This window comes from Nicotiana tabacum, chromosome 7 (assembly GCF_000715075.1).
Source record: "Nicotiana tabacum cultivar K326 chromosome 7, ASM71507v2, whole genome shotgun sequence".
NCBI classification, from domain to species: Eukaryota; Viridiplantae; Streptophyta; class Magnoliopsida; order Solanales; family Solanaceae; genus Nicotiana; species Nicotiana tabacum.
Window position 1 is genome coordinate 3,075,677 of NC_134086.1, and position 8,322 is coordinate 3,083,998.

At 36.1% G+C, this 8,322-nt stretch overlaps 1 protein-coding gene across 13 annotated transcripts; it reads right to left on the bottom strand.

Moving 5' to 3' along the window:
- Positions 1–731: 731 nt before the first annotated feature.
- On the bottom strand, positions 732–7,752 carry LOC107815517 (DNA polymerase zeta processivity subunit). 13 transcript variants are annotated; one of them, XM_016641114.2, is made up of 7 exons: positions 7,653–7,752; positions 7,244–7,306; positions 2,862–2,926; positions 2,678–2,758; positions 2,478–2,590; positions 1,963–2,152; positions 732–1,249 (listed from the first exon to the last, which is right to left on the bottom strand). In XM_016641114.2, the coding sequence occupies exons 3-7, from the start codon at positions 2,884–2,886 to the stop codon at positions 1,050–1,052; spliced, it is 609 nt and encodes a 202-aa protein (XP_016496600.1). In that variant the 5' UTR covers positions 2,887–2,926; positions 7,244–7,306; positions 7,653–7,752; the 3' UTR covers positions 732–1,049. The 13 variants fall into 13 exon arrangements, 12 of the variants coding, with proteins under 12 accessions (XP_016496600.1, XP_075112979.1, XP_016496601.1 ...); XM_075256878.1 differs by having other exon boundaries at positions 732–1,327; XM_016641115.2 differs by lacking the exons at positions 7,244–7,306; positions 7,653–7,752 and adding exons at positions 3,773–3,937; positions 4,041–4,907.
- Between the last annotated feature and the right edge of the window lie 570 nt (positions 7,753–8,322).

Below are 8,322 nucleotides of genomic sequence, written 5' to 3' on the forward strand. Positions count from 1 at the left end.
GTGCTTCTTAAGATTGGAATACGCACATCCTTTTATGATAGGTTCATATCCATTAACCTCAGTTGTCGGTGGCGGTCTGAAACTATTTATATTCGGTAGTAAAAGTGTATAATATTTGTAAATAACATACCGAATGTATATATACATATAAAATATATATTTTTTCGACTATTATTTTCAAAACAGCTATACAGTGTCATTTCCCGAAAAATGCAAATCCATCTTGCACAAACAAAGTATAGTAATAGTTGTTTATTTTGGGGATTTTGATTTTTCCTAGTCGGTATTTTGGTGGTTTCAAACAATTTTATCAAATCTTACAAAATCCTTATTTTTAAAGGATATGCAATGCCCGTGCTCAGTGGTACAAGTATAACGCTACATATAAGAAAAAAGGTTTACGATAGCCATTAATTATATTATTCATTACAATAAGATTGAATAAATTTCTTTCACATGATACTTAACACTAAATTATGGTAAACCAACTTATCACCTGTAATTTACTTGCATAACGGTTTATTTTCTTCTTACCCAAAACCTTACTGAATAGTATCTCTCTCTCTCTCTGTCTCTCTCTCTCTCTCTCTCTCACACACACACACACACCCCACCCACACCTACCCCTCCCCCCTCCCCCCCACACCAATTGCCAAATCTTCTTTCAGAGCTCAGAGCTAGCTGCAGAAGTGACAATTTAGTATGTGTAAAACGATGTCCGCCAAAAAAAGGAGTTTAAAAGGATTTTCATGTTCACTACAGGAATATCAGGAGCTTCAGAGATAATTTGCTGGACATAACTTACATATCTCCTTTGGGGCACCAAGTGTTCTCACACTTAAATTTAATGGCCCTCTCCACAATTCAGTATGTCTAATCTACCTAATATATGTAGTAAAAACTGTAGGCAAAGTGAGAAAGATGTATGGAACCACACCAGATACGACGTTGGCACATGCAATCTATAAGCTCGGAGTCAAGGTTTTAACACGGAATATCTTAAGATGTTGGACAAGCTCCACGACAAATGCCTCTGAGATGGCGTCTCTCTAAGACTTTGGTTCAGAGAGACTTGGATGTTCAAGATATAGCTGGATGCCTAGAGGTTCACTACTCATGGACTTAATGGGAGTTATAAGAGGTGCTTGCTGCCACTGCTGGGTATCTGTTGGGACCCAAATTTCGGCGTCTTTGCTTGTACTAATCTGCGGGATAGTCCGAAAGTAAGCTGTTATCTCCCAGCTGCAATCTGTCAAAAGCTGACAAGTTGAGGAACCCACTTCTAATTCCCACAAAGGCAAATCGCAAAAGCCAAAGGACGATATATCTATTCATGGATAAACAAAAAGATTTTTTCATCTTTTCAATCATGTATTGTCCTATGATGAGATTAACTACGAAATATTTGCTACAATACAAAACCATTTGCCACACACACCCCTGTTCAACAAAATATTCGTTGGCCATGAAGTCCATCATGTAGGGGTCTTTGAAATAGTGTTTTGTCAATTCAAAGTGTTGGTACAGTAGAAATCAATTTGTACATAAGACATGATATAGAATCAGATTCGGCCATCAGATTCACATTGCTGTAGATGCTAGCATAGTGTATGATTCTTGCATACTATCCGGCTAAAGAAATTCAATTAAGTTCGCTTAAGTGGGATATCATATGTATAAGGGGTTGCTCTCCGTTAACATTTTTCATTTACCTTATAAGCTCCTTTTCACTTGTCTACTCTATTTTGCTAAAATAATTCATAAGGTTGCTAGAGTTGGATGTCACAGGGATAATATGTCACCTAAAATGATCAATTCAGCACAAAGGTTCTATAGCTTTAACCTCCCTTTCCCTTGGATACTTAGTCTTGAGCACATCTAGTAAATACAAACACACTAATTTAATGTGATTAGAAGAAGATCTGAAGTGACGTTTTAAATGAAGTTTCTAATAGAGGTTACCTGGTGGAAGAACTTTCATCATTGATTGTGACAAAGGAAGCTTGATCAAAAATGATTTAAGAGAGAACTCCAGATCAGCTTCCTCCAACTTCAAACCATATGACTGGTTCACATTTATCTTGAAAACAAATCTCTCAAGAGGTACGTTGTTGCTATCAGAAAAAATCACAGCCACTCTCTCAACCAATCCCTGTGTAGAAAAGCATGATTACTTCTGTACAACGAAGACGGCACAAGAATAACAGCTTATAGACCAATCTCTCACTTCCCTTGTAAAAGCAATAAGATTTTTCCAATAAACAAGATCAAACAATTGTTATAAGTTCAAGCACACAACAAAATGTTCCTCTGTTACAGACACCAGAGCGAAAACATGGGGCGAGGTCGGGGGAGGAGGGGGGAAGTTGGAAATATCTATTGGAAATATCTATTTACACATTTAGCCATCTCCAGTAACCAAGATGAGCAATTAATCAATGACTTTTATGGGCCTGTTGAAGGGGAATGGAATAAACCTTTTGTATGAAAGGAAGAAGTCCATTGACAGTAGAATGGATATACTGTTGAAGCTCCGGGTGTCTAGCTTTTTGAACCACAACATTCATGTAACGCCGCCTTTCAAATGCCCCTTCAGAGAACAAGATCACTAATTCAGAGATTATCTAGCTTGAGCAAAAAAACTAGTGCTATGAATTTCTGCCAATTTTTCTTTTACCACTTGGATAAACTCCTTTGAGGAATACAACTGACGTAATGGCAACTTCTAAGAACTCTACGAGAATCTGGGCGGTTTCACCTGCAATTTCACAATGAACATCAGCTATTCTCCTCCTGCTAAAAATAAAGAGGAAAGAAATCTTCAAATCACCAAACTAGAGTTTTGATAAGTAAACACTAACCTTGTGGACTTTGATTGCGATCCATCTACTTTCCCCAAATCCTTTGATTTGTGTAACTCTGAATTCTGCTCAAACATGCGAAGCAGTTGCACAATGAGTTTTCCCTCAGCCCATACACAAAGAAGGAATTTGATCTTAACCTACGAGGCTTTCCTTTTTAAGTTTCGATTCTATCATAGTAAATTGTATCACCTCAAATTGGCTAACCTCAGTTTACTAGTTATAGATACAACCATATAGGAGGAATTATTTGGTAAGGTCTCAATAAGATCACACTATGTTATCATCTTTACAAAATATAAAATCAACCAAGTTAAAAAAATTAAAACAATGTAAATTATAATAGTTTGGATCAAAGAACCACTTAATAACTAAGATATCCTTAGTATAAACAGTCCTGATACTTTATGACCTTTAGAAAGAAGATTTTGTTCCTACATGCCCCTGTGTCTCTCTTCCCGGCTTTCTCATGTTCCAAATTTCTACCTCCTAATTCTAAACATTCTTACCTATATATTTCATCTGTTAGGAAAATTATCCATAAGTATCAGTAATACACAGCCTCAAATTAGCTAAAAGTCAAAATAATATGATTGATTCAATTTTTAATATCAGGGAAGCTTTGTCCTTTCCAACTTAGAACTGATACAAAAGCTTTACTCAAATTTCACAAACTTTACAGCTGCCAATATCTTAATCATCGGTATCACTAATTAACAGTCAATACTGATCAAGACCTACGAGAAACAGGGGAAAAAGACAAGATACAGTATCAATCAATCTTAGTACCAAATATGTATCGAAACAACTACCAGCTGATACCAACAGGGATGACACTTTAAATGCGTTGTGATAACTAGGCACCAGAAGGCAGAAGATGCCAGAATGCAAAAAGGGAAACAGAAAACAACCTACAACAGCGATAAGCCTCAACTGCACCACTGTAATAATTCTTCAGGAACTGTAAGAAAACCATGATTTTGTCTTATCCACCAATATTCGTATTATCCTACGATGAAGGAAGACCGATACATGAATCAATGCCTCTTCTGCCTGTGAGTTCTACAAATTTATCCCTAAACAATAAAAGAGGGCATTTACAAATTAAAGTGGACCCATCATAAGCCTCTTTAAGTATCACAGTACTCCTGGCACCTTTATTAGTGATGTAGAATATACCATGATGTTTGATTAAGCAAAGCAGAAGTCTAGCTGGTAACCGAAACTCGGAATGAAATGCATCTATTTGACCAGATGTCAACCTCTTTTCCATAGTCAAACTGAGGAACTCATGAAGCACAGCTACCACTCTTTTTTGAGCTTTGGGATCAGCAAGTTCAAATCTTCTGGCATTCAAGTATGGAGAAGGGAACTCCATCTTCTGCCACTTCTGCACTTCCTTGAGGTAGTTCACGTTTGGCCTGAAGCCAGCAGGATAACGTAATTGAAACGCAAAAGGGCCAACATAGTTTCCATCCTTCAATATTCTAGCCTGCACTTTCGAAGTCAGGACCCCTTCATGCACCAACCTTTCCTCCCGGGCAGTGACTGCTAGTGAAGAATCCCAATTCTCCAATTGAAGGAAAGTTCTTCCGTTGACATCTTTCACTGAGAAAAATTGTGGGTATTTTGGAACAAGCGACTGCTCGAAGTCACTAGGCAAGCCCAATTCATTCTCAATCAGTTGAATGGTTTCCAGTGGCAGCATGCAATCAACCGACAACATTAACAACTTCCTTAGAGTCTTGACTAAAATGGGTTCCATTTGCGCTCTTGCTTCACTTTCTTCTAATGCAACTTTATCAGCTTTTTCGGCGAGCATAACCATCGGTGGAGTTCTATTACCACCAGTGACACGGAATATCGAAGGATATTTCTCAATTATACCCATAAAATTCCACTTTTGCACAAATCCAACTTCCTTCTCAAGGTCTCTAAGAAGGAGGCATTGGTTTTTCTGTGATTGAATGATGGATTTTAGGCGTAAAATCAATGATGGTTTCTTCTGAAGCTCCATGACTCTGTCTAGTTCATTTACTCTATAATATGTTTTCTTCTTAGGCCTCCTTCCTCCACTGGTTTTGAACATGATTTGCACCCACATATGTCCAACTCTCACGGATGGCAGTGGATGGCATAATCTTTGCCTTCCATCGAATGTAAACCATTTTTGAGACTCAATTAGTGAGAAGATCCTCATACATTTATGCATCTGGAAAAGAATAGAGACGTGCATCAAGGCATCAGGTCAAATTGTTGGAATGCAATTCCGCTTGAATATTTGAAGCGTAAACAAGATTTGGAGAAAGAGCTGTTTTCCGTAAATAAAAACTACAAAAGGAAAGATTCCAGCAATTTTTTCCTATGGCTCTTTTTTATGTTTCCCATAAAAATCTAAGGTTGTCGACTGGAGGTTTTCTCCCATGGTTCAAGACCATGGTAGTTCCTAAAATTCGGAATCCAGTGGATCTTGTGAGGCTCGGATAATCAAACCACCACGGTCCAAACTGCGATTTTTTTTTTTTTTCCTTCAGAGGCCAATATGAAAACCACAATGTTTCCCCACATTACTTAACTAAATTTTTGCTCGAAAAGTGTAGGGCCAACCATCAAAATTTGTGAGGTTAACTGATTGGCATGCAAGGAATTATGAATTCAAGATAAACAAAATGTGTGTCTGATCCACGTGAGGATACTCCCATATCACATGATAACCAAAACATCTATGATGTGCTATTGTTTTATCATCCTTCAATATATTACAAACATGGGATCCGCGAAAGTTATTGAGTTTGTTTGTTTATTTATTTATTTATTTATTTTTTCTGTCGACTTCAGGGTAAATTTCTAACATCCAACTGCACCCAAGGGTGTGGCCCTGTGGTCCAACAAGTGAGATCAAACCTTGGACACAAAAGTTCAAACCCCTAAGTGATTTTTTCCATCTTCCTCCTTGGTGGGCAGAGTTACGCTAGACCTGTACTGGCAGGATATAACAAGTATGCGGTGAAACACCTGAGGTGTGCACAAGCTAGCCTAGATACCTTCGTTAGTAAAAAGTTTAGAACATCCAGCTAGCAACACGACAAGTAAATCCTACATGGCAGAAACCAATAACATCTAACATTTCCTGAAAAGTTAATAAGACACACTTCTATCATTATAAGAAGTTCAAGTAATAGAATTACTAACTTTCCGCCCTATCTATGAATTAATGTACATAAACTTAAACTACATGTTAATATCACATAGATTTCACACCCTTTCGATTAAGCAAAAATACATTCAAACTCGAAACAAAGATACATGAAATGTTCTTTGGTGTCCTTAACACAAAATTGTGAGTGCATATCCAGTATGCTCGCTATTAATTTCAATGCTTTTACTTTCCTAAGACATCTATGTTCTTATTCATTATTTGTATATGAAGCGGAGTCTTGCCGCAACGGTAAAAGTTATCGTTGTGTGGCCATGAAGTCACGACCCGTGACTCACGGGTTCAAGCCGCGAAAATAGCCTCCTACAGAAATGCAAGGTAAGACTGCATATATAGGACCCAATGGGGTCCGGCGCTTCCCTGGACCCCCCCCCCCCCCCCCCCAAAGACATAGCTTAGTGTACCGGACTGGCGAGCTGCCCTCATTCATTATTCAACATATCTCACTTTTTAAAAAAGTATCAGTAAATATCAAGCTTTCTCAACAATGAACTGAAATATGTTGAGTGCTTCTCACCAAAAAATAAATAATGGAAATTAACTTAGATAACCGCCCGCCCAGAAAATAGTTGGTAGATGTATATAATATACTAATTTTGACCGAGCAGCCAAATGTGTTAAAATTCTCTAAAAATAATGATAGCTCATTATCAGAACTTCACATATATATGACCAAAGGCGGACCCAGAATTTGGAGACGACGGGGCACCACTATCTTTAATATAATTTGGCGTTCAACTCTCTTAAAATTTAAAGATAGATGTGTTATAATGAGCAAAGTATAAACTTTAAAATGATCAAATATCATTAATTTAATAATAATATAATAAATATATTATCCTTTTATACTCGACCTCAATGCACTTTCATATTCTAAAAACTGTCAAAAATAGTACAACGCAGAGCCATTCCACAAAATTTCCTTTCTAAAATAAGTATAAATATATATATTAATGGAAATATAGCTATAAATTTCTGAATTTTCTTGTATTTTCATTATTTATTCATGATTAATAAGCTACAAAAGCTGGTACATTGTCTCAAATCCCGATTGCTTGTCTCCAATCATTTGCTTCTCTATTTAATTTCTCCGTGGAAATTACATAATTCCCATTTAAGTAAAAACCTTACAGATGGAGAAGACTAAAAAAAAATAGAAATTTACCTGTACTTGTTAGAAGATGAAGTTGGGCTTGAAATTTGAGGAAATGGCTTCTAAGTTTTTTCTCTGTTCGTGGAGTGAGAATTGGCCGTAAATACAAGAATAAAAAATAAATTAATATAAAATCAACAAAAATAAAAACGAACTATATATTTGATTTTATCACGTCTCCGGGGCTTGGGCTATAGGACCAAATAAACACTGGACAAATTCTTTTTGATAGTTATTAGTACTACTTTAATCGCAGATTAATGTGGTAAATCAAAGCTCATTGAAAAATAGGAGAAAACAGAGCAAATCAAAATCAAATTCAGTAGAATTCGCGGTTTACTATAATATATTCATTAATAAAAGGGATATAACAGTTTTGGTCTAATTAAAGATAGAAATGAAGTGAAAAAGAGGAACATACAATTTGATTCCGTCAGTGTGGAGTTCGCTGCAAAAAGGAAGGAGGGGAACTAAGTTGGACACCGCTTAGTTGAGAAAATGATAAAAAATGGGACATTTTTGGAAGACAAAACGGCCTTCCGACCACTTAAACTTGTACCGGGTTGCCAATCCGGTAAACGAACTTATAAGTTTTTCAATTTAGCACCTCTACTTTACAGAATAAGGAGTAATAAATGCCTCTGGCTGTGATTAGGGGTGTTCATAAAAATCAGAAAATCGAACCAAACCGAAAACCAAACCAAACCGATCAAAAAAATTCATACTTTTTGGTTTGGTTTGGTTTTGATTTTGAAATTTAAAAACCGATCAAATTTGGTTTGGTTTAGTTTTTAATTAAAAAAAAACGAACCAAACCGAATATATGAGTAGCTATTTTAAATTTATTATTACACCAATATATATGTATACTTTTATACTAAATATTAATCGTTTGTACTTTTACTACAGTTCTTTACCTTTACATTCTAGTTTAATTGGTAGTTTTCTTTTGTTAAGTGTAAGAATCTATTTCATGTTAAAAATAATATATTTTTATTTGAGTCCTTAAATTATTCATCACTATTTGATTCAATTATCATCAATATATCATGGTAAATAATAGATTTCTCAAAGGGCAATTGATTTGATAG